This window comes from Periplaneta americana, chromosome 15 (genome assembly GCF_040183065.1).
Source record: "Periplaneta americana isolate PAMFEO1 chromosome 15, P.americana_PAMFEO1_priV1, whole genome shotgun sequence".
Taxonomy (NCBI): domain Eukaryota; kingdom Metazoa; phylum Arthropoda; class Insecta; order Blattodea; family Blattidae; genus Periplaneta; species Periplaneta americana.
Genome location: NC_091131.1, coordinates 43,016,741 through 43,044,078, shown reverse-complemented (window position 1 = coordinate 43,044,078; position 27,338 = coordinate 43,016,741). Strand labels below are relative to the sequence as shown.

At 34.9% G+C, this 27,338-nt stretch overlaps 2 protein-coding genes across 4 annotated transcripts in view; both read right to left on the bottom strand.

Moving 5' to 3' along the window:
• LOC138714821 (phytanoyl-CoA dioxygenase, peroxisomal-like) overlaps positions 1 to 10,036 on the bottom strand; it is a 36,267-nt gene extending 26,231 nt beyond the window's left edge. Inside the window, exon 1 of one of the 3 annotated variants that reach the window (XM_069846986.1) lies at positions 9,955 to 10,036. The gene's annotated coding sequence lies outside the window, so the exon portion shown is untranslated. Of the gene's footprint in view, positions 1 to 9,652; positions 9,871 to 9,954 lie in introns of those variants that run through there. The other 2 variants (XM_069846985.1, XM_069846984.1) reach the window with 2 other exon arrangements.
• Positions 10,037 to 18,610: 8,574 nt separating this feature from the next.
• The window catches only part of LOC138714820 (phytanoyl-CoA dioxygenase, peroxisomal-like), a 34,448-nt gene continuing 25,720 nt past the window's right edge, over positions 18,611 to 27,338 (bottom strand). Inside the window, exons 9-10 of the mRNA XM_069846982.1 lie at positions 27,192 to 27,329; positions 18,611 to 23,575 (exon numbers count right to left, since the gene is read on the bottom strand). Coding sequence (XP_069703083.1) covers positions 23,522 to 23,575; positions 27,192 to 27,329 — 192 coding nt within the window. The 3' untranslated portion in view covers positions 18,611 to 23,521. The remainder of the gene's footprint in view (positions 23,576 to 27,191; positions 27,330 to 27,338) is intronic.

Below are 27,338 nucleotides of genomic sequence, written 5' to 3'. Positions count from 1 at the left end.
TTAGAATAATAGTAGATGTCAAATCTAAGGAATCGTGTAGGACCATTAAAAAAAAAAAACTACAAATAATGCTCATTGCTTGTCAGTATATTTTTTCATTAATAAACTTCCTCGTATGTAATCGTGAAAACTTTGTAACTAATTCAACAGTTCACAGCATAAATACGTGTAAAAAATGACTTTTATACTCCATCGACAAGTCTATCATGCTATCAAAAAGGAGTGCATTATATGGCAGTAAAAATTTTTAATAGCTTCCCTATGGCTATAAAAAATCAAACTCAAATCATACGATTATTTAGGGTCAAATTAATGAAGTACCTAATTTCTCACGCCTTCTATTCAGTAGGTGAATTTATGACATTCAACAACGCTTCATGAATATTTCTGTCTTGTATTAAGTACTGATACTAAACCTTTATGTTTACTTGTAGACTATATTGTAAAACTCTTCTGTATATATTTCAACTAGACTGTGACTATAATTAAGACTCTATGGGCCGTATTCATAGACATTCTTAGCGCGGGCTTCCGATGGATGATTAGTGAACTAACGTTTTTCGTATTCATAAACCAGTGTTAGCGATATGATATGATATGATATGATATGATATGATATGAATCCTGTACAAGTAATCAGTCGATAGCCGGGGCTAGTTTAGCACGCTCGTAGCGCGGGCTGTCGAAATATGTATGAATAGCACCCTATAGATTTTTTTTAATGTTCCGTATTCTAGCTGTGAAGCATGTACGAATACCATGGAATGTAAATAAATACAATACAATATTCCTAGTTAAAAACAGTTTTTTGATAACATTAAAAATGCAGAAGAAATCAGAAGGAATATATTGTAAGCGGACTGAAAGATACTGAGATACGAAAGTTTTAAGTAATTTGTACAACTGGAAAGGTGTACTCCTAATAATATGGTGCCCTATACACATTGGAACATGGTTTAGCGAATCGCACACCAAGTTCGTTTCACCTTCACTACACATGCGTATATAGGCTACATCCAGCGCGAAGAACTCCGTCCTTTGCAAAGTCGTGGAAATTTGCGTTTCGAAAGTTGCAGTTGCCGTCCTTGAGCTCTATATGTTGCGTTATTTTAGGAAGAAACGTAAGAAAAGGAGCAAATTGAGTAAGGATTGATAATGGGGGGGAAAAAGAAAAGTGGTCTCACATGAATCTTTTGCATAAACTTAAAAATACAAATGAAAAATATTTTCAGAATTTCTTGAGAATGACAGAGCTGGAATTTATTTATACTCGTAGTTTGCTGAAAATGTCTGCACTATTGATTACAGAGAAAAGCAAAATCGGATGGTATTCCCAACATAAACTGAATAGTATTTAAACGAAATGAACAAATTAAAATTAACTCATCATCCGCGAGACCATGATCATGGTACTGTAGTTGGCTTTCTTCTTACTGGCTATCATTTCCGTGCTCTTTTCCCTTTGACTGGAAATTAATGTTAGATTTTGATTTGCTCTTTGCTGGCGATACGCTAATATTACAATCATCTTAAATGACGTAACAATAATCATTCGAGTAATTTATATTTCAATAACTATTTTGATATAATATATATATATATATATATTTATTAGATACGTTTCCTTTATTACGTAATTTATTGTATATATCTGAGTATTGCTGTACAATTATATTTAATGGGATTTTATTTAAGAATTGAATTTCATTAACAAATGGTTTATGCTACATAACATCTGATAGTATTCATTCGACTTTCGAACGTAGGCTAGGTGATCGTGTCCGTGAGTCTACTAAATAAGTGGTTCCCTAACTCGTTAGCACTGCGGACGGTTAATCGAAAAAATCGGATAATCCATATCATAAAATATTTTCGTAAATTAAGTGAATAAGACTGAATTTTCGTCATTTTATCCGTGATCTTGTGTTTAATACGCTAGGTAATGAATCAGAAGTTCATTAATTTAAGTTCGGTTGTCAATGTGTTTTTAAGGGGAAGAAAACTCCTTGCAATGGCTGTCAGCGGAAAGATACGTACAGTTGTAACATCAGTCATTTATTGTGATGCGAGATGATCCACAGTTTCTCTTTCCTCAAACCACTTATTTGCATTTTATTCAATACTTAGCACAACGCGTTTTCTTTTGACACTCATGGAATACACATTTTATATAGAAGTTGTAGAGTACGGCAACTCGAACAGTAGATCAAAACTGTGTAAATGCTTATGGTAACACTGTAGAAAAAATACGTATACTAATATACGTACAATAGTATCTACTTCATATGTTTCTGTAGAAAAAAAAAAAAAAAAAAAAAAAGGAGCGAGAGAAAGACAGTTAATAGGGTGACGGATAATCGGGGTTCTGCTGTATTTTCGCGGACCCCTTCAGAGTCGTCAATGGAATGATGGGTAGATTGTTAGATTTTGGGGTAATATTAAGTGAATATGAATAGTGATATTTGTCATATTTTCTCATATTGAATGAATATTGAATGCATATTTGAATTATACGAAACGTAAATAATATAATTACTGTCCTGAAAAAAGTGTAAAGCCTTCATTGATATGTTGCAGCAGAGTTGATATTAAAAATAGTAAAGCAAAACAATACTCTGCTCTCAGTACTTTCTTTGTGTAATATTCTTTTACTAAAAAAGAAATCAACAACATTTTTTAGAAGTTTCATTACTCAGTGTTAGCCATCTTTAATCTCAAGTTTGTCGCCTCATTTAATTGATTTACAGTTGTTATACACGAAAGAGTAGAAAACGACTGCTGACGCAAGTAAGTCGGGATACGTCATTAAATCTTTCAAAACTCGTTCTGACAGTTCTTTCTGCTCCTCATAACTTTCAGCTTAAAAAAAAAACTGGCATTGCTTAGTAGTATTTCCGAGCAGTCTCACACAATAACTCAACAATCAGATCTCTCTTCCTTTCGGTGAGATTGTGAGTCTTCATGCTGTTAAAGGGATTTTGAATGCACATATTGTTAGAATTAGAAACAGGAAATAATCTGAGTTCATCTTCATCCATATTATAATGACCTTTGAGCCTTAACAAAACTTATAAAATGTCGAACGAATTAAAAAGTTATAAGTAAAATGTCGAACGAATTTATAAATTACAAGTTGCCCTTAAGTTGTTGCCACACAAAAAAATTCTTCTTATAGTCTTACACTGTGTAATAATAACACGAGAGGGCTGTCAATAACAATTGAACGAATTTAAAAGTTATTATAAAATACTTCCCCTGAAATAGGGGTTGCCCTGAAGGATAAAGTATACCAAATATACAAGTATGAGTAAATACGTACAATTTTATGAAAATGTTTTCGTGAGAAATATAATTATTATTGTGTTATTACTTTACTTTATATATGTGATTTCTCAGAAGATAACACTAACAACAGCCAATGATCTTGAGACATTATTACCACAGAAAAAAAAAATAAAAACCCTTCTGAAGGGAAAAAAAAGGTTTACGTATCCAGAATATTCGCGGATCTCCAGAATGACCTTCGGGGACCCCACTTTGAGAACCACTGTACTAAGTTATTAAATTTTATTTTCTATATTAATTGGTTTCATATGGGTGAATGACGAACAGTCAAGTATCCGCCATTAAAAAAAAAAAAAAAACATTCTTTCTGTTATTAACTCTGCAGTGCTTGGGAAAAGTGACATAAGTCAGTTTCCACAAACCTTTTTTGATAATTTATTGACAACTTACACTGGTTTATGTCGATTTGATTTTTTTCTGTATGAATTATTGTAATGGGAGAAATACTTGTGTATTTTTCTTCCAAGCGAGCAGGTGTTCCGCAAGTTGTCAATAAATTATCAAAAAAGGTTTGTCGAAACTGACTTATGTCACTTTTCCCAAGCACTGCAGAACTTATCATTAGTATTGAGATGTTAAAAAAATTATACTTATATTGGAAATGATATTCCTAATCCCTAATCTTCGAGTTACAAAATTGCTATAAGATTTTTTTCTGACATTGTGACAAATAGCCTACATCTGCAGAACGTTAAATTTTCAAGACAAATTAATGAAAGATGAATTTTATTAAGAAATCACATGACAAAACCACAAATAATTTAAGTGCGACGAATATTGAACATGACATTTTGGATTTTGGCGGAGATTGATTATGAAGATAATTTACGATTTGGCTTTGGAAAATTCCCTCGCTAGACTATATAGAGTCCAGAACTAGTATCGAAGAAAAAAAGTGTTAATAAATGTGTGAGTGAAATTCGTCTCTGTGTTCAACATCAAATCGGGGAGTTATTAATATTGCTTTGTTGTTGTTATTATTATTTTACTAAAGGGCCTAATTATTACTTTCGCTGGGGTCCCTCATAGGCGGAGTTATGGGGGGCGGGAGCCCTGGGGGTGCACTGCCCCCCCCCCAAACTCGTCTGGATTTTTTTTCTACTAACGTTAGAAAATAATGAATTCAAAATATCTTTTTTTGCTTTTGTTTATGATTAAGTTTCTGCTCTTAAATTGATTAATTAATATCTTCAGATCATGTGTCTGGACTATAATAATTATTTTAAATTTCTGAATGTGTAAGAATTCATATACCTCATTTGAGAAATTGAAGCACTGTAATGTTTCTTTTGTAACAGCCTGTACAAGTCTGCAGGTTTTCAGGCCACTACTTGGAGAAATATGAAAAACATAATGCACAACAATGCAGAAAAAAAGAAAAGTGATCCCGGTATTATGTGTAAACTTAAAGACGAGATTAAATAAAATAATTCGAGTTTGCATTTCATAATTCGCGGGTGCTCGTGTAAAGGGGGTTAAGTTGATTTGGCTAAACTGGAATAAGTACAGATTTGAACTATCCACAATTAATTTTCTCTTGTGTTAAAGGGGTTAAGTCATTCTTCCATCTATGATGCAGTTACAGTGCTCCATATTTTGTGACAAAGGGGTTTTGTTCAGTACCAAAGGAGAGAAGTTTACATACCTTGCAATATGACTTACCCCCTTTTCACGAGCACCCGCGAATTATATCTTCAGGAAGGTAAACTTCAAATAAAAAAGTTTCTGTTAGCACTGTTACGTAGTTTTACTGATGTATGCATGTGTTTCTGTACGACAGAGAAAAAGAGGGAGATTGTTTTCAGTTATGCCCTATTATAATTTGTAGTAAACCTACAGTTCAAGCCTTATACAGGGACATCATTTTATTTTTACTTCAATTTTTATTGTACCTGAATTTTTTAATGTACTTCACTTCCACTCCTTCTAGTAGCAAACTTCCACACACAACCAAAGCCGCAAAGTCGTCTTACGGTCAAAATAAACAGTACAGAGTGAGTGAATATAGTATGTTTCAGAAATATGATCACATTTTTCAGTGAAGAAAGAGCATTCATTCACTACTGAATCATATTTTCGCACAGGTACTGTGCGTCCGTTTAGTTACGTCACATCCCGGTTTCCCACATCCGTTTCTGGTGGCCCCTCTGTAAAGGCTAGTGCTGAGTTATCTTAGTTCTTTTCTGAAAACATTTGCTGTTAGGAATTGGACTTCTACGTAATATTATACAACTATTTAAAATAATTTAAATAAAAGGGCCTCGTTAAGTAAGTAATTGTCACGTTATTTCCCTCCTTTCTAAGACCCTCCTACATAACCACATGGACGGTCAGTAGATAGCATATCTGAGTAAATTTATGTATGCGGATCGGGCAGAAGTGAAGATTGAATTGACAGTATGTAAGGTACACTGTTATGGAGTAGGTACAGAATTATTTAAACAGGCGTAGGATTATGGCTCCCCCATGTCGCCTGATTTGAGTGCTTTGCATTATTTCTTTGGGGTTATTGTGAAACAGTTGTGTTTGATAAACATCTTACAACAATAGAAGAATTAAATAATTACATTCAAGAAACCATACATTCAATTTCAGAAGATATGCTTGAAAACGTTTTTGATAATATGCACAAAAGATTTGAAGCCTGTATCGAAATGAACGACCACCATTTTCAGTAATTTGTTTAAATATCCATATTTCGATTATTTTTAAAATATAAATGCACTGTAAATATTGTATGCTAATGTGCTGTAGACAGTATATTATACATTGCACAATAAATACGTCCGATTGGATAGTTCAGTTAGTGAGTAAAAACACTTACTGTTAATACTGTACTGTATTTTGACTAAATAAAAACCCGACGAAAATGATCAAATTCAAAATCGTAACATTTCCTAGTTTACCTATACCTAGTAAAGTGATTTGTATTGTATTTTACACTACGTAGTGTCGTCAAACTTCGGTCGTGGAAGGGGGTAGCAAACGGTGTTTCCGTTTCTCAATCGTTAATCCAAAGGTATAGTCAGGTTAATGTTGAAGATGTTAGTAAAAATAAAATGATGTCCCTGTACAACTTGGTGCGAAACATCGCGGATGTGGATGTAACACTGTAAGAAACATGCCCTCGAAAATACCTTTGTTAAATAATCATATTCCGATATACTGTATCACGGTCAAGCTATAACGGAGGGAAGGAGGTAAATGATGTCCCCCATAACCTCGTTATATGGGGATTCTATGGTTTTGCTTTGCCCCCCCCCCCTCCCAAGGAAACGGTTTTCTCTCCGCCTATGGGCCCCATATCATTCTTGATTGGTCCCTGAACAGCTGTTATAGCTATTCTTTTAAGTGGAAGTTAGTAACTTATCAAGGAATACGTTCTTATATTTTTATCTTCATTTGCAAAGTAACTACATTCTCATTGGCGGGAGTTCTCTCTCTGCTGTAATTTTTCCTTCGGGATATATAGAGATGAGCTTAAACGATATTTTCAAGTATCTGTGACAACTGTGACTGTGACAATTAAATATCTGTGACTTTTATCGGTGATTTTGTCACACCGATATTTTATATCGATACGTAGTATGAATTACACCGATATTTTGTCCCACCGATAAAAATTAGCAGGAAATATTGAAGAGCAGTGAAATATGAATACGATTTCTCTATACACACCACTCAGTGATTTATATGGGAAAATCCAACAAAGAAATTATGTACATGTACCATTAACAAATAAATACTTACCTAACTGAACAGTAACATGTCAAAAGTTAACCTCATGTACGAAGAGGTTATATTATAGATATTGAACCAGTTGATCATTTTTAAATGTAGTTGGGTATGGAGAAATTGAGGTTATATGATTATCCTAATCGTTTTAAAAATTGATCCTTTTTATTGTATATAATATAATGGATAAATTATTTTAAGTCTTGCATTAACATTATAATATTGAGTCATAGAATAAAATTTAATGAAACGTAAGTATTCGGAAAAACACTGGAAAATAATTACAAAACAAAACAGTTGTTCAGACAGGATTTTACACAAGATTAAGTGCTGGTAACCAATGGTGTTATTATTTAAATCGTGTCATAACTACATAATTTATAATAAGATGGAGAAACTACCGCCCGATTGCTGTTATTGTATCATGCGCACGCGCAAACCTACGACGTAGAGGAGAAAATATCAGTCACAGAGTACTGAATACGGAGCAGATTTCGATAGCGATATTTTGTCACAGATATTTCGCATCATCAGTCACAGGTTTATCTGTGACAAAAAAATACCTGTGACAAAATATCGGTTTGTGAAATATCGGCCATCTCTTGATATAATGCGCGAAACTGTCATCAAGGCCACACTTCTCTATCTCGCTTATGTCACACTTGTGTATCTCGCCGAATAATGGCCAGAGTTGCCAGATGTTGTTACTTGTCGCCATTCTGGCACCTTTTATGTTCCTTGCGGCGACGAAAATTTCCACTTGGCGACCTGGCTACTTTTCTGGCGTCTTTAATGTTAAAATTATAAAAATAATTAAATTAAAACATTTTTTTCACAAGACCGTGATCCATTGTACGCAATAGGCCTATTCTTCAGAACGTAAATATTCGTCAGTTAATGTAGTTTCGTTCATTTACAAAAGAAGGCAGAGTAACGTTCAAGGTTGCGTAGAAAACTTCCCCAGGCTCTGGCACGGGGATCTACAACGTGTATGATCTATGATTTACATGATGTTTTTAATAACATAATTAAGTGGAATTAATGCATATAAATATATTACATTAATGGATTAAATAAGTGGATTATATTATCAAATAAACTTTTAGGGCTAGATGAAATTCATTTCTATGCTTTATTTGTAAACTTCGATAATTAATAGAAACGATACTGATTAATTAATAATAGCGGGAATTCAGCGATTCACCGGGCCTATTAGCTTGTAGCAGATTTTTTCACTTGGTACAAGGAATGGGAGAACAGGCTCGGGCTAAAGATAATAATTGTAGATTAATTAAAATTATATATTCAAGCCTCAAAATTCGGTACCAGTATTTAGTCATAATTCAAAATCACTACCATTTTTTTAAAAAATGCAGCATTAGATTCGCCTAATGCAGAAAATTAATATGTTCAGGCTGGCTTTAAGGGGCTACAGATTTTAAGATCGATGGAATTGGTGATAGCGAGCGAGATGGTATTTAGCGAGATGATTGTTGTGAAATTACTTTAAAATACGTAACTTGAGAATATGACATTTTCTCGAACTCTTAGGAAGAAATTATTTTCCAGTAGTTAAACTATGCTACTGCTACTGCTAATAATAATAAACTGTCTATGCGGATGACGTGAATATGTTAGGAGAAAATCCGCAAACGATTAGGGAAAACACGGAAATTCTGCTTGAAGCAAGCAAAGCGATAGGTTTGGAAGTAAATCCCAAAAAGACAAAGAAGTATATGAAGAGTTCGCGGGAAAAACGATGAATGTCACAGTTTTCTTAAGGTTGATGTCATTATCTAATTCAATGGATCACTGCGAAATTTAATGTTCTTATGAAAAATGGTAAAAGGAGAATTATCACCACGAATACAGTAATCCTTTCCTTTATTTTCTATAGAAACAGCACTACATCTTGTAGTTATAGACTCAATTAGATCATTATCTAATCCTTAACAGAAATGTGACATTCATCGTTTTTCCCGCGAACTCTTCATATGATTATGTCTCGAGATCAGAATATTGTACGAAATGGAAATATAAAAATTGGAGATATAACCTTCGAAGAGGTGGAAAAATTCAAATATCTTGGAGCAACAGTAACAAATATAAATGGCACTCGGGAGGAAATTAAACGCAGAATAAAAATGGGAAATGCCTGTTATTATTCGGTTGAGAAGCTTTTATCATCTAGTCTGCTGTCAGAATCGCATTCAACTTCAAAATACCAGTAATATATTGTGTTAGTTCTGTTACGTTATATTGAAATAATACAGTATTGATGATTATTAAAAATCCGTGCATTTTGTTAAACTTCAATACTGTGAAATGCATAGCGGGTCTCGGCAAATTATTATTTCTCACTTTTGACTCTCCTCTGATTTGTAGCGAGTACCACTGATTTATAATGATAGCGTTGGTGAAATTATTTTAAACTACGCAGCAGTTTCTTCAAACTACCAAGAAATAATGAATCTCTCTGCATTACTTTAAGTAGAAATAACGTCCAGAGTGTTTTTAAACAGTTCGTAGACTTACAAGAAATCACACAACACACATGCACACACGTACTTACACTTTCACTTTCTTCGCATATCAGAGAATACTCACAGTTGTCTCTAAAATATAAAGGCTGAAACTTCACAGCAGTCCTTGCGCCTAAGATCTGCTCACACAAGTCATGAATCCATTACATTTATGTTTACGAAATGACAAAGATGTAGCACTTGAACTTTGCTCCCTTTCTGAATAAATAACCGCGAACATACGACAGGTACGATAAGATTACTAAGATAAGTAAATAAACTCACAATGTAAAATTGTTGTTAGTTACCGTACGAAATTAATTCGTTAAGCACTCGAGATTGTTTACCATACCCTTTCAACTCCGGTCAAGTGGTACAGTTTTTTTTTTTAATTTCGGTACTGTCACACTTCTATCCTTCTGCACCATTGTGCAAGCACAGACTCCCGACTCGCGGAAGCGCCATTAAGATAGAAACTCTTGCGTTGTTACAAACAGCTGTTACTGTCTACCACAATGCCATCTTACGTTCATCATTTGTACTAAATTGTTGTCTGTTCTGTCGGTGTGGCAGATCGCTGCCGTTTCTTCTGCAACTCGATGAGCTTGCATTTTCTTTAGTTACGCTGGAATTGTTTTTCCATAAAATATAAGTGTGGGAGACATATTGATAGGAGCGATCGCTCACTGAAATTGATGCTAATCTACAGATTAAAATTCTTTTATTGTTTTAGGCAATACTATCATGGTGTTGATAGCGATTGCCTTATCAAGATATCCTTACTTAAGCGAAGTAAATAAATTAATGCACAAGTGAATAGGCTTAAATGAAAGAAGACATTAATTAAAAGAACGATGGACAAACTATTTACGGGGAGACGGGTGATCGGACGAACGGAAGAAAGAATGATGTGAAAAGATGGACAAAGGGCGATCAATTTAAGAGGGAAAGGGGACGAACGGATGAGCTGAAGAGATAGCTGATTGAAAGCGGGTTTGGTAAATTGAGTCCCATTTACATATTTCGCGGTAAATTGAGTCCCCTTCCATTTAGGTAATGGGTAAGTTGAGTCCCGCCTTAATTCTGTTGTCGTGTAAGTTGAGTCAGGGTAAGTACTCTTAGACAAAATTCCCCCCCCCCCACTTTATGTAGGTTGGTGTGGTTAAAAATTTTATCTCGATAGGCTTGATAGTCATTTGTCTAAAAAATTAGTTAAAATTTTCCTTGTCATGTTCATCATTTAAATGAAACAGTTTTTCACAATATTTCATCATGCAGATAAAAATTTAAATCAAACGACTGCTAACTGTATTAATACACTAACTGCATTGTGCCCTGAGGAGAAAGCAGGAACTATAGTGGACTCAACTTACCACAAGGATTGAAACATATGGTACTCAATTTAAAGTCCAGAGAAAGATAAACAACTTAATACGGTCTGAATTCACCTAACACTAATGAAACTAAGAGACTGGAATTTAGTTCGAAGTGGTCATCGTCACTGTCATTAAGAGAAAAATAATGTTTCTGCGACAGAACATTTAACACATTAAAGGTGCATCTACAGGGTTCAACTTTTCTTTCAATTTTAAGCATTCAAGCAATGCGTGCAGTAATGCACGAAATGCAGTCAATTGTGCGTCACTTTTTCAACTAAAATAATAACGCATGCTGCAATTTGAAAGCTATCCATCGCCATTGGGTATCTTGTGCGTTATTTCATTCAATATTAGCATATAGCAAGCAGCTGATTGTTGTAGGTGGCTGTGAATAAACCGAAAATTATTTTGTGCGAGATCATACGTATTTGCTTGGTTTCCGCACAAAACCAATCCGCGGAAAGTCTAAAATTCCACATTCAGTATTCCCAACCTAACACACATAACAATTTCCCTCTTCTTACCGCTTAAGTGACATATTGAGGCTTTTAACATATTATTTTTAGAGACGTTCAATATAGTAATGATTATAAATTGGAAACTTACCACTGCAATTTCACCTAAATTGCACTATTAATTATTGTTTTTAAATATTTGCAAAACTTAAGTAAACTCTACAACTCCACTAAAGTTACTGCATTCGTGATGCAAGTAACATTAAGGAAGCCGTGAAAATATCAACAAAATTCCATAGACTGGGGGAAAGAAAAGACAGACGTATATCACGGCCTGCTGGAGTATAGTAAACACAGAAAACATTTTAAAGCAACAATGTTGAAGATAGATATTTTTGTTTTGCAAATTTGCCGTCATTAAACAGAAACCAAGATATAGATTTCATTGCAACTAATTAGAAATTCCTCTTTCAGGTATGTAATAAACGATCTTCGCACAAAATAATGTACGATACACGAGCGGTATGTTTTCTTTCAATTCTCGGAAATTAAAAAAGCTCAACTACGTTTCGCTTTTTCAAACTTTTCCTCGAACATGAAAACTTCAACATACCGCTCTCGTAACGCATATTACTATTCTTTAATGATAGTGGACCTTTTAAGCTGAAAATGGCGGCAAGTACGACTAACTTTATTGAAGATTATCGCAAATATAAGTACTTATATAGTGTTCAACCACAATTTTGAGGGTCAGGTAGACCTAAGTACTGGATTGATATTTAATATTTTTATTAATTCATTTATGTACGTAGTGAAGGTGGGAGCACCATGTAGACACAAAATCTTATTTTTTCCTTCCAAGAAAACTTCATTGTATAAAATATACGTTACAGTTGAGCTTATAGGCTCATTCACAATGAAAATTAAACATAACGTAAGCGTTAACTTAACGTTACAGTAAAATTAAGAAGTCATACCATCATTCACGATGGGGACATAAACACAACAGCAAACATACTTGGTAACTATGAAAACATAACAACGACGCCATTTCCTCATATTCTGTCGTATACTTCAGCGCTCCACGATTGTGTTCTGTTTGCAAATCACGTAAGCATAAGCATGAAAGTTTGGAGTTTGCAAACTTTCATGTTAACGTCTTACGGTAATGTTTATGTCAATGCTTATGTGAATCATTGTGAATGATCCCATTTGGTAGCCTGGGCGCAAACTTCTGTGTTTATGTTACGGTTATGTTTAATTTTCATTGTGAATGGGCCTTTAAATATGAAAACTAAACATATGGAATACATATTCGGGGAACCATCCTGTCATGGTCCCAGCATTAAAACAATTTTACAACAGTTTTGCAATATTAAATCTGTGTTTTTTAAGTGGTGGAGCAGGTGGAATTTACAGGATTAGAGGATTTTCACGGTCATAGAAAGAACTGTGTAGTCTTCTATAGCTATTGCGAAGGATTGTGTTCACCTCCAGAACTCCTAAATCAGAATGCAGTGTGGTGTTTCGCACATACCAGGGTGCGCCTTAAAAAAAAAATTGGACTTCTTTACCTAAACTTTTACCATACTATATTCCTTAAACAGCATTCGAAAATTTCTCCTGCTATCTCTCTAAAAAAATACTATTGGAAACACTACTGTAGTAATGCTTCACTTTATGTACTTGTAGAAGTTTCATTGTCAAAACAAAATTAATGGTTCACTGAAATTGTAAACATTTATATGATTAAGTACTCTTTGTCCCTTGTGGCAGCTCACGAATAGTGAGAAGATTTCTAAATTTCAGCTATACTGTCTCACCTCAATGTCGACTAGTCGCAAAGATTAATTCTTGTGTTTGCTTCGTCTGTGATGTCCGTCGCGTTGACCACATTACCCCATCCTTCCAAATTCTAAACTGGCTACGGCTTAACGAACGTAGAAATTTTCATTCCCTTGTTCTCCTTTTCCAAGTCCTTCACACCTCTACACCTACCTACTTTGTCTCCCGTTTCAGTTACCTGTCATCATATCACAATCTCTTCACACGCACGCAAAATAGCCGCATACTAGCCATACCAACACACAAGACATCATCGTATTCATCATCATACACAATCTCGCTATCGCACTTGTGTAATACCCTACCCAGTGACATCAGAGACTGTCGGAATTTAATCAGTTAATTTTTTAGTATTTTGTTTTTTATTGTATTCGTAAATTTAATATTAATTGTAATTATAATTTTATTCTGTATATTATAGTCGTAATCCCCTGGTAGAGGAGAAGGGAAGGCCTGGTGCCCTGATTCTACCAGGTTAAATAAATAAGTAAATTGTAGGCCTACTTTAATGCCATTTTGAACTTGACAAACTAGGCTAGTCAGTTCTCTGTGTTATTTGTAAGACGTGTGATACAAAATATATGTATGTACAGTTTTGTGTTTAATATCAGTGTTTCTTTGTTTCGTACTGCTCCTATGACACCGGTACAATTTGTTTTCGTAAATGATCCGTTATCCGAAAAATCAGTTATCCGAACATCCCCCGTCCCCAATTGTTTCGGATAATCGATGCTCTGCTGTATTGTTATGGCTTTCTTTATTTCGATCTTGGCCAAAATTCGGTCTTGCAGACAGAGGCGATACTTATTGTAAAATAGTGCAGTCATTCACTTCATTCATAGTTTTCTGTCCAACTGCAGGTCTTTCACTGCACATCCAGCATTCTCCAATCTTTCCTATTTTCTATCTTCCTCTTTGTCTCCTTGTATGATCCATATATCTTAATGTCATCTATCATCTGATATCTTCTTCTACCCCAAACTCTTCTCCCGTTCACCATTTCTTCTAGTGCATCCTTCAGTAGACAGTTTCTTCTCAACAAGTGGCCCAGCCAATTTATTTATTTAAAAATGGCTTTTAGAGACCCTGGAGGTTCATTGCTGCTCTCTCATAAGCCCACCATCGGTCCCTATCCTGAGCAAGATTAATCCAGTCTCTATAATCATATTCCACCTACTTCAAATTCATTTTAATATCCTCTCATCTACGTCTAGGCCTCCCCAAAGGTCTTTTTCCCTCATGTCTCCCAACTAACATTTTACACGCATTTCTGGATTCACCTATACGTGTTACATGTCCTGCCTATTTCAAACGTCTCAATTTAATGTTCCTAATTGTGTTAGGTGAAGAATGCAATGCGTGCAGTTTTGCGTTGTGTAACTTCATCCCTCTTAGCTCCAAATATTTTTCTAAGCACTTTATTCTCGAACATCTGTTCCTGTCCCAAAGCGAGAGTCCAAGTTTCAGAACCATACAGAACAACCGGTAATATAAGTTAACTGTTTATAAATTCTAGCCTTTTTCTCTTTCTGAAGAATAAAAATCCGAAGGCGCAGAACGAATCCGTTCTGGTAAGTGCGCGCCTACCTTAATTCGAAACCTTTATTTTTTTTTTGTCCAAAAATATTTTAATTCTGTTTTTTTAGCCTACTTTCCTAAGCATATTAAAGAATTATAAAAATGACCTATATGTACAAAAAACGACATTACAAATAAAAAATGGGAGTAAGTGCAGAAATAATGTCCTGAAATACATTACAAAGTTTCAATTTATCATACAAAATATGTGAATGCTGAATCAGTTTTATTTTTCTGGCTTGCTGTTTTTAAACATGAAAATTGAAATTACGCTTGTACAGTGGGTGTCATTTTGTGGATATCAGTACGCTTTCCTGTGGATGTAACGTCGTGCTGATGTTAAGTCCAGGGAGTTCCATCACATGTTCTTATTGGAGTCAAACTGTGGAATCTCCAAATTGGGCTTTGAATACATTCGGACAACGATATGGAGATTGCAGAGTCATTTAATAACAAATTAAGAAACAATAATTATCTCGACTTGTGCATGCTACTTGCATTACAAGTAGTAAGAAGTGCCAATGAAGGACGACCTTCTGTTTGTAGAATGATATGCAAGTTTCTCTCAATCAGATAATGGAAACTTTCCACAATATATTTTCTTAGTTCCTTTTTGTTACTAGGCAGTACGTCGTGATTACCGGTAATGGATAGACTTAAATTATCGCTGTCATTGTTATCATTTTGTATACTTGGACTGTCTGTTCTATTCTTATTATACACTAATGTTTGTGGAAATTGCAACACCAAGAAGGATACATATGAATGAAATGAAATTGATATCACAGATTAGGTTCATGACAATACACAAATGATTAGAATTAGAGAACTGTACGTGATCTGTGACTGTGACATTTCAGTCCGGTGTGAAGACTCCATGCGCTGCAGTCAGAGCCTCAAAGCGTCGTTGCATGGAATCACAGTCTACTATATACAGTCACGAAGCTTGAGTTTTGAGGGTGCTAGGAACAATAGACTGTGGCGGTACTATTTTGCATGGCCTGTAATGAGGCGATATTAGCGATCCTATTGGTGAGCAACTATCTAATGTTTGCATATTTACTGCGTATTGAGCTTCGCGACTGTATATACTAGACTGTGATGGAATCAAAGAGAGTCTGGATATGTTCCTGGGGAATCTCTCTCTACACAGTTTGTATGCGAGTCCACAAAGCGTCAAGAGTGGGTGCTGGAGGACCATGACGAACAAGTTGCCGACCAGCCATATCCCAGACATGTTCGATGGGCGACATGTCTGGCGAACGTGCAGGCCAGGGAAGCAGTGATACCCGTCGTTGTTCGAAGAAGGCTTGCACAATCCTCGCCACATGTGGCTTGCTGAAATATGGCATGTGCAGTTACCTGAAGGATGGACAGTATCGCGAACTCTAAAACGTCCCTAATGCAGCGGTTGCTGTCCAGATTGCCCTGAATACGTAGGAGGCGAGATCGCATATTGTATCCAATGGCGCCCCAAATCATCACACTAGGCGTTTGTCCGCTATGCCGCTCAATAATGCAGGCTCTCAGATTGCGTTCATCACGGTAGCGTCTAACACGTATGCGGCTATCATTGTAGGACAAGTTGAAGAGGGACTCGTTCGAAAATACAAAAATTTGCCACTTGTAACGCCAGTGACGGCGTTCACGTGCCCATTGCAGTTTGAGGCGTTGATGTTTTCTGGACAATGTAAGCCGACGCAACGGCATACGAGCCAGTAGCCACCCCTCAAAAGACGACGACGAACCGTTGACGCAGACAGGTCCACACCCGCTGCAGTACTCCAACGTCGACTCAACACTGTGGATGAAGCTGTACGGTCCGTCACGCCCATGCGGACAAGATGGGAGTCATCCCGCGCTGTGGTCACATTATGTCTGCGTACGACCCTCTTCTGTCCACTGGTTCCACACCGCATCTCTGTCATAGCAGCATGTCCTGTACGATCCGAAATGTCACGGTATGACAAACCTGCTTCCCGGAGACCAACCATTCTGCCCCTTTCGAACTCACTCACGTGCTGATATTGCGCCCTTCCACGTCGACGAGGCACACCTGCACTAGTTTCCACGTTTCCACTTCGTTTGTAAGCTCTGCGTTGACTGAGCAAGGCATAACACTGACCTAGCTGGTGACACAAGAGACGTAACTGTTGGGCTTATGTGGACGCCACCTCTCTGGAAACGTAATCAATTAGTGGTACACTGTTCTACACATCTCCCGAGTTTGGAGACGTTCGGGCCATTCTTTCTGGGTGTTGCGCTTTTCACAAACAGTAGTGTACGTATAGGATCTTTCATAAGTAACTGATCACTAAAAAAAATTGACCAATTTTTACGACTTTTGGCGGCTATGTTGTACTATCTGCTAGAAAGAACTTTTCCCGGTGCAGTACACCCGATTTGATTACGCGTTTGCCCTCCAGACGCCTCCACTTTTATATGTAGATGTGAATTAAACTGTCGCTGTGAAATTTAAAAAACGACATAATATTACGATAAATTGGAATGAACTTACATTTACACTAATCATTATGAATCACATTTCTCAATATGTCTGCCATCCCGAAGAATGCACAAATGTAAGAATAATGTGTTTCATCCATTTAGTACAGTATAGTTGTACTACTATGGAATTTATGTGAATATTCCTTCTTAAATCTTTATTATGTTATTAACATTTAAAACACAACTGCAATATTAAGAAATTGGTATTAGTACTTTTGTTCTACAGACAACATAGATAATATCAAACAGAAAGAAGCCATATAAAAATAACGACATAAAATTTCACGTTCCGTTTGAAGTTTGTGCACCACTGTTTTCTTAATCCAACTGGCTGCTTATTCATATTCACAACCCTTCCTCTTTCCATACTTAGCGCTTGATGCCCGCGCACGATGTCAAGGTCAGAAAAATGCGCATGCTTTGACATCACTGTCTTGGATGATTAAAGCATTGATTTATGTAGGTAGTAATTATAAATCCAATATAGGCTATTAGAGCAGCGATTCTTAAACTGTATGAGTTCGAGACCCCTTTCATAAGATGTACATTTTGCCGAACCTCTTAACACATTAACTTTATGACTATGCTTAGCGTAAGGTAAGAAAAATCTTCTAATATATATAAGTTATTTATTTTTTACTTTACAAATTATTATAAACTCAAGTTCATTTTACAAACTTTGCATAAATTAGCGTTGCTAATAATAATAAAAAGTTATAATTACAATATTATTATGAAAATTAAGAAACATTTATTACTAGGATTGCATGGTAATTTTATATTTTTCATAATGAAATATATAACAAGTCAAATTTGTAGTTTGAAAATTAGACTTAAAGCTCTCGGACCTCCAGGGATCCGCAGACCACAGTTTAAGAATTATTGTATTAGAATAATCGATATTAATGTAACTACTGTAAGTAGGAAAAAACGGAGTTGACTAGAAAGTAAGAACACTTTCTTTAAGATATTTGTGTGTGATGTGTCGTAAGTACTCAAAGAACAAAAGTCCTTTTTTAATGACATAAGGACATCTCAAAGAATGCTGAATGAATTTTACGAACACTTGACTGATATGAAATTTCCAACGACACTTGACTGCTGTTCATAGATAGAGACCACAGAATAATAATAATAATAATAATAATAATAATAATAATAATAATAATAATAATACATTGTATTTAGAATATTCATGAATTCAACTTATTATTTATATTTTTTATTTTAATCTTTTCAAATATAGAGTTCAATATTTATTTTATTATTTGAAGTACATTGATATGTCACAAGATTAAATTTTCAAAAGCATAATTTCTATGTGTAGACTCTTGGATCACAGTCTACTATATACAGTCACGAAGCTTGAGTTTTGATGGTGCTAGAAACAATAGACTGTGACGGTACTATTTTGCATTGCCTGTAATGAGGCGATATTAGCGATCCTAGTGGTGAGCAACTATCTAATGTTTGCATATTTACTACGTATTGAGCTTCGCGACTGTATATACTAGACTGTGCTTGGATTATGTTTGTAAGAAAACCTTCAGAAATAGACTCTTTGGGTATTCTACTTTGTCACATTCACCGCGAAAGCTTTAATCTTATATAATTAGTCTCCGTGGGGGAAGAAACACATATTTTTGAATCAGGACACGGTGAAATACCCAGAAGTCTATTTCTGATTACATTCACTCTGAAGGCCCAAAATCGAAATTCTGTTCAAATATCAGATTCAGAATTGCATAAATGTTACATACCGATACCATATTCATGTAAATACACTATAAAAACTGTAGCGTGGTTTCAGATATATTTTGTTTTCTTTATTTGAGAAGCTTATTTTCAAAACGATACTTGTCCATTTCCATAACTTTGTGGGAAATCACGAAAAACGTTTTTAGATCAAAATTTTCTTACCAGCTAGGCAAGAGACATTATGAAACAAAAGAGGTTGGGTGCATTTAGAATCAAATGGAAGCATGAGAATCTTTAATTCCAGAGCTGGAACTAATTATTTACTGCAAACTTTGTTGTGGACAAGAGTCAGTTTTATTCCAATAATAACTTTTAACGCAAGATTTTAGTGGTTTACAGGGCATTCTGAAGCCAAATCATTACAGTTGTATGTAGACTTATATATGAAGAATGCAGAGCCACAGGAATCTCATTTTCATTATCAGGTGGACAAGATACGTTTTAAAAATGAGCTCATTTATGTAAACACAAATAGCTTACATCTGTCAAAAAATCATTACATTTGTTTGTTAGAGGACCATTATAGTCACATTACCTACTGAACTTCTTCATAAAAATGTATTTAGAATCGCAAGAATGAAGTCTGTAACTTTTAAATTTGTCCATACATTATCTTGAACAAAATTTCAAGATTTGTTAATTATTTATGAATTTACCCGTGCAATAAAGCATTAACACACTTGATTTGCTTGCAAGAATAGATAGTCAAGTAATAGAATTACAGTCTATGGGAAGATATCATCGTGTCATTACCCTGAAAGTGCAATACTTACAACGGAAAATACTCCTAAATCTAAGACATCTTGGAATTAAAAAAAAAATGAATTGATTGCATTTTTACAACACAAAGAGAAGAAATTAATGACATCCTACAGCAACAATGTTTTTCTGATATTCTCGAAATAGACATAATATGACATCACTGTGAGACTGCATTCTGTTATGCAGTCGAATAAAAACTTGCACACATCCTTTATCATGAGTGAATTGCAAATCTGTGCGTGCTTGAGGGAAAATTTCATGCAGCTAAACTATTTCTTATTTTGAGAGAGTTCGTAGTGCTGAATGAATGTAACACCGGGTTCTAATGCGATCAGAATAAGCGAGAAGCAAGTGTAGGTAGTAAAAATGTTATATACAGTTATTTGTTCGTTGCTTGAGAGAAATGGATTTATGTTCTCCATATCATTTTATGACATTAACGTTGCATTTTAAGTGATAACTTTAGTTTTGTTGATCACCTCCGAGCTTAGCTCTTACGCTCCCTGGTAACACTAATATTTAGCGGAAAACAGATCAATTTACAGTTTAGGCAATGCCACAAAATGGAAATTTTAAGTGTCAAAAATTGTACAACTTTGAGAATGTTACACAGAAACGCTGGAGAACTAATTATACGAGATGTGATAATTATACTGTGTCTGCTGTGGGCGAAGGGATCACGTGATTGATACGCGCGGCAGCAGTGACGTTAGACGACCTTGAAGAGACGAGAGACAAAGTTTCAAAGCGCTATCTTCATTGAGACCTGTGTTACACAAGGTTTTGTTAGCACGTGCATCTGCGCATTTGCGAAATCACGATGGGACTGTCCACACCTGTGGAGTAACGGTCAACGCGTCTGGCCGCGAAACCAGGTGGCCCGGGTTCGATTCCCGGTCGGGGCAAGTTATCTGGTTGAGGTTTTTCCAGGGTTTTCCCTCAACCCAATATGAGCAAATGCTGGGTAACTTTCGGTGTTGGACCCCGGACTCATTTCACCGGGATTATCACCTTTATCTCATTCAGACGCTAAATAACCAAAGATGTTGATACAGCGTCGTAAAATAACCTATTAAAAATAAATAAACGATGGGACTCGAAACTGGAGCAGAGAGCCAACATAAAATTCTTCGGGAAATCGGCAATCGAAACCCATGGAATGTTGAAGCAAGCCTACGGGAATGAAGCAGTGAGTCGGGCGAGGTGTTTTGAGTGGCATTCGCGTTTCATAAATGGCAGAACATCGCTGGAGGATGACGAGAGGCCATGTCGACCACACACGTGCAGCACTGCCGAAAATGTTGAAAGCATTCAACAAATTGTACATGATGATCGACGCATCACCATCAGAAAAATTGCTGACTCTGGGCAGAGAACAAATGGATGCTCCATGACGATAGCTCACAAAGCTCTCGCAACGCGCCAGTTTTGCAACAAGATGGTCGTCGTTCCTCACCCCCTCCCCCCCGTATTCACCAGATTTGGCCCCCTACGACTCTTTTTTTTTTGTTTCCGAAGATGAAATTGAAGCTAAAGTGTCGTCGTTTTGGCACGGTGGAGGAGATCCAACGCGAATCGCAGAAGATACTTGACAGGCTTCAAGAACGCGACTTCCAGGAGGCATTCCAAAAATGGCAGACGCGCTGGGATCAGTGTATAGCTGCCGAAGGGGACCTCTTTGAAGGGGATGGCAACTAAATTTAATCAAGTAATTTTATTTTCATTTATGGGACAGAACTCGGAATTTAATGATTTACCTCGCACCAATAGTAATGACTGAACTAAAGAAAACTGTAATCCACAATAATGCCGACATCATAATCATAATAGCATACATATAAAAAGGCTATACTGGATTATGGTTGCGAAAGTTACAGCGTCAAACAAAAAAACTAATCAAATTGTAAATATTAGAGAACAGTGCACTCATATTAATAACAAGAGCTATTAAAACAACACAATAGGAGCAATATAACTATACACTAAGAAAAGTAAGTAAAGATGAATACAAAAAATTATGCTAGACACGAATGAGCATCAATGGACAAGATGCCTATAGATCCAAAGAAGACTGTAACTCCAACCTTAAGCACCCAGTCTGTTGACAGATAAAAACATTAATTAAATCTGCCTACAAAATGAAATTAATAATAAATTACTAAAATAGATACCTTTAGCTACAATCGATTAAATAACTCAGATTTGAAACTATTGATGAAAAATGTATACAGACGGATTTGAAACGACTTAACATGTCGTTGCCGGAACAGGAATATTTCGTATAAGAGTTTGCTAACTGCAAAGTAGTGCCAAAACAGATTTCTATGGACAAATAGCACCTTGAAAGTGCAATTCTCATACTGGGAGAACTAACAAACCTGTTAAAGTTCACATATTGATTCCAAGTCACAGTAAAATTACAAAAGTTTTAAAGTCGAATAAAGTAATTAATTTACAATGGATATCATCTTATGTGAGGTTATTGTATAGTGAATTACCAGGTCTGTGAACAAAAAAGGGGCAGTAATCTGTAAGCAATAACAAAAAAGTACCAATATACAGGATAAAACTAGAAATAAAATGACTACTAGACAAACGATTAAAAAAAGAAATACGTAATAGAAAAACTGATAAAACAATGGACCAATAGAATTCAGTAGCAAGAACTGCGAATTCCTACAACGAAAAAAAGCAATAGCACAATTTAGGATGTACATAAACAAATCACAGATGTTTGTACGCTTCTACATTTGTTTGGCAAATTGAAACTCATTAAATGTGAGGTATCAAAAGACCTATACTCAGTCATGAATGTAGGACATCGAATTGTACGGTATGTTGAATGTTAAAATAGGACAAACAAAAAGTAAAAGATCACACTTAGGCCTATATACTAGAAAGCAAGAATGAGTATGACATGAAAGTTAATATCCTGACAGTGGAAGAAGTAAATAAACTTTTCTTAAGTTTCCCCTAAAATGGAAAAAGTAAAAGAAATTAATTGCATGGTAAAACAAATTCAAATGCTAAATAAAAAAGTGGTCTTCCAATGGATCCCGGCCCACTGCGGACTGAACGGTAACGAGAAAGCAGATATGTTAGCAAAGGAAGGAACTTATACCAACTTAAAAACAAATTTCAAGTTCCCATATGAATCAATAAAGCGAGTCATAAAAAGAATAAGTTACAGCGAACAGGCAAAACATCAAAATTCAAAATGGAAAGAATCATTCAAAGATCCAAAACTAATTCCTGATCTACCTCGAAAATCTGCCGTGGCCATGTTTAGATTGATTACTGGTCATGATTGCCTCAGTAAACACCACCATCGTATTGGAGTACTGAATTCACCTAAATGCTTACTGTGCACCAGAGAAGAGGACATGGAGATGGAGCACCTGGCTAATTGTGAAACTCTTAGGACATTTGTGGACCTTCCATCAAAATATTGGGAAGCAAGAAGGATGATGACTTCATTGTTAAATCCAGAGCATTAGATACATACACTTTTCTTAAGTATATTTCGTCTCTTACCCTGGAAATGTTCGAACCATATTAAATAGGAATGTACGTAGGAATAAAGTTACTTTTTACCAATACATTTTCTTCTCCCACTCTTCTCCCCATTGATTGCTTAGAGAGTGATTTGTCTTCCTCTTACATGGCGTCCTTTGTATTTCCACACATTCTGAAAATATATAATATTTTAATTACGTAGATTTTACTAATAAGTCCGAAACACTAATTGGATGGTTAATTATTTATTAAAACAGTTTTTGGGCTATTTCAATTGCTCTGGAGAGATTTCTAAACTGAAGTTATCTACTCAATTACTAATACGGGTTTACATTCAAGACAGACTAGATGTGCACTTTCTGTTCGAACAACAAAAAGAGAAAGCGAGAATTCTTCAATTGGTAACTTAAGACGATGGGTTAGTCAGTGATATCAAGAGAGATAGGCTTACAGACACATTGAGGAAAAATATAATTAGTAAATAAATACAGCAGTAGTTAATTATTTTAATACTGTGTTTGTAATATTATTTAATATGGAAAACGTATTATATGTCTTTCACGTGTTAAATTTTATGTTACCTTGTCAACATGTTTCGGCCTGCTATTGGCCATCATCAGAACTGGTTGTTACTGGTCTTGGGGGTGTGTTTATGTAGTGCAATGTGGAGCCAAAGAGTGTTTGTGTTCTGAAATTGAGTTGTGTGTTGAGAATTTCATTTGGATGTGTTTTTGTGTGTCTGTATATTTCGGATACAACCCCAACATAATAGACAACATAATACGAAAGACAAAATATAATCACAAAAAACATAAGAATAGAACACAAACACAAGAACATAAAAAATACATCACACTAATATACGAAAACAAAAACACACACGAGATTGCAACCTCATTCAAGAAATTAAATTACAACATAGCATACAAAACACATAATACTCTACAAAAACTTCTCAACACACATACAACACAAACAAATACAACCACACAGGCGTATACAAACTCAAATGTAACACCTGAAACAACTTCTACATAGAACAGACAGGTAGATCATTTTAAACACGTTACAAAAAACACATCATAGTCATAACAAAATTACAAAACACTTCCACATATGCAGAACATACCACAAATGCTAACCATACATACAGAGACATCAACACAGACATGGAAATTCTACATATCCAACCAAAAAAAGCTAGATATTAAACACACTAGAACAATACGAAATATACAAACACACAAAAACACATCCAAATGATATTCTCAACACACAACTCAATTTCAGAACACACTCCTTGACTCCACATTGCACTACATAAACACACCCCCAAGACCAGCAACAACAACACACAAAAACATATATACACTGTGTATTGGAATTATATCTCTTTAAGGAGAAATGCGAGACATTGATGGTTAAATTATAGAAAGAGACTTATTTGTACTAGGTACTCGTACTTCATTGTCTTGGAGAGAGAAGTGAATATACGTTTCCATATGTTTTTACAAGTCTTCATTCAAAATAGAGCATCTCTGCACTTTCTACTCTGATAATGAGAAGAAAAAGAAAAAAAGAAACGTCTCCAATAAATAACAAGCTAAGACGAGAAATTCGTGAAACATTAATAAATAAGTATAAATAGGAATAGATAGGCAACTATACTCCGGAAAATAATTAAATAAATAATTGAATAAGGGGATAAATAAATAAATATACATAAATTTAAATAAATAAATAAATAAATAAATAAATAAATAAATAAATAAATAAATAAATAAATAAATAAATAAATAAATATTTAGATAAATACGTAGGTTAAAAAGTGAACAAATAGGTAAAGAAATATGTAAATGAATAAGTGAATGGGTAAATAAATAAATCTATACTAATAATAAATCTGTAGCCGAAATTTTTCTGGTAATTTTCGATTTTACAAAAATAATTGGTCCTAACATATATAATTAACCACCCTGAAACCGAAAATCGCTTTTTTGAAATTTTTGTTTGTATGTCTGTCTGTCTGTCTGTCTTGTCTGTCTGTCTGTATGTTTGTTACCTTTTCACGCGATAATGGCTGAACCGATTTCGATGAAAATTGGAATATAAATTAAGTTCGTTGTAACTTAGATTATAGGCTATATGGCATTCAAAATACATTATTTAAAAGGGGGGTTATAAGGGGGCCTGAATTAAATAAATCGAAATATCTCTCTTATTATTGATTTTTGTGAAATATGTTACATAACAAAAGTTTCTTTAAAATGATTTCTGATAAGTTTTATTCTCTGAAAAATGTTGATAGGACTGATATTTAATGAGATAAATGAGTTTTAAAATTAAAATAACTGCCATCTAAGGCGGTGTATTGAAATAAAAAACAAATGACTTCGTATATAAGGGGCCTTGGACAAAACAATCGACAGCTATGAAACATAGCCTACAGACAATGTTTCTGTGTTTGTATGAAGTAATATCGGAAGCTAAATTAACCGATTTGTATAATTAATTATTATTTCATCATTGGAAAGTGTAGTTTCTCTGGATGGACATAATGCTATAATGTTATTACAGTAACTTGTGAGTGAATTGAGGACAGGTAAGATTAAAATAGCTTCTTATGCACAGAAAACTTGATAGGTTATTCTGTATATTCATTTCCTGTATTTCTTATAATAATGTTTATGAACATATTCATTTTTATCTCAGAGAATTAACGAACAACGAGAATGTATTGATTTAGTATGCAGTAATAGTACGTTAGCTTAGCAATCCATTATTTTATAATTCAAATTTAACTATGCTTAATTGAATCGTGTTAAAATACATATGCAATAAATGGAATGCAAAAAATTGGGTAATGAGCCAAGCAGATTATGTTGCGCTGTTGTAAAAGTTGTTCCTCCTGAGATTCAAGAGCTCCCACAACAAATTAAAAACTTTCTAATTCGAGTACATCCGTTATCAACACACTTTTTCATAATATAATATAATATAAACATAATAATAAATCTGTAGCCAAAATTTTTCTGTTAATTTTCGCTTTTCCAAAAATAATTGGTAATAACAATTAAGAAACATGTTAAAGGAATTGTCATTGAACCAAATGAGTGGTCTCTGGATCAAAATGATCGCATTTTAATATTTTAAATACAATTTAAATTAAGTAACATATTAAACGATTTATCCTTCCATCAAACACGAATGTTCCCTGGATCAAATGTCCTATTTTAATTATGTAATTACTTTATATTTATTTCTAACGGGTGCAGCGGAGCGCACGGGTACGGCTAGTAAATAAATAAATAAATAAATAAATAACAAATAGGCCTAAATAGAACTTTTAAATGTATGCTAGTATAGGGCTTTATTTATACTCTTTTATAAAACTTGTCAGCTCACGCGGTGTTGCACATCTTGGCTACTACGCGTGCCGCAGCCTAGCCGGCCGCTCTCGTATTTGAACTGCGCTTCCTAAAACATGGTTATGCTAAAACCTCAGGTTTACCTTCCTTCCAAAGAAAGACATTAAAGGGTTTTTATTGTTTTTAGGAATAAATGTGCTTCTCCGTGTCCGAATTCACAAACATCCAATCCAATGACGTTCATGATTTCCACCTGAGAACCAATGGGATGACTTGATAAGAAAAGTGTTACGTATATTGCCGTCAAAATAAAAAAGATTGAAGTATTTGTCGGTAGAATTTTTATAACCGTAGTGTAAAGACTTAAAAAAAATATAATTGGTATGTTACTGCAAGTTTAATGAAAGTATGCAGCTTTACCTTGAAGTTCAAATCTAATCCTCTTCTGGCAGCCATCTCCTCAACTTCTTTTGCAATATTTTCCTGCGTAGTTCCATCTACATCAATATAGTGACATTCAGAAGCAGCATAATGGCAAGAGATGGCTTTACGGAATCCCTATTTGGA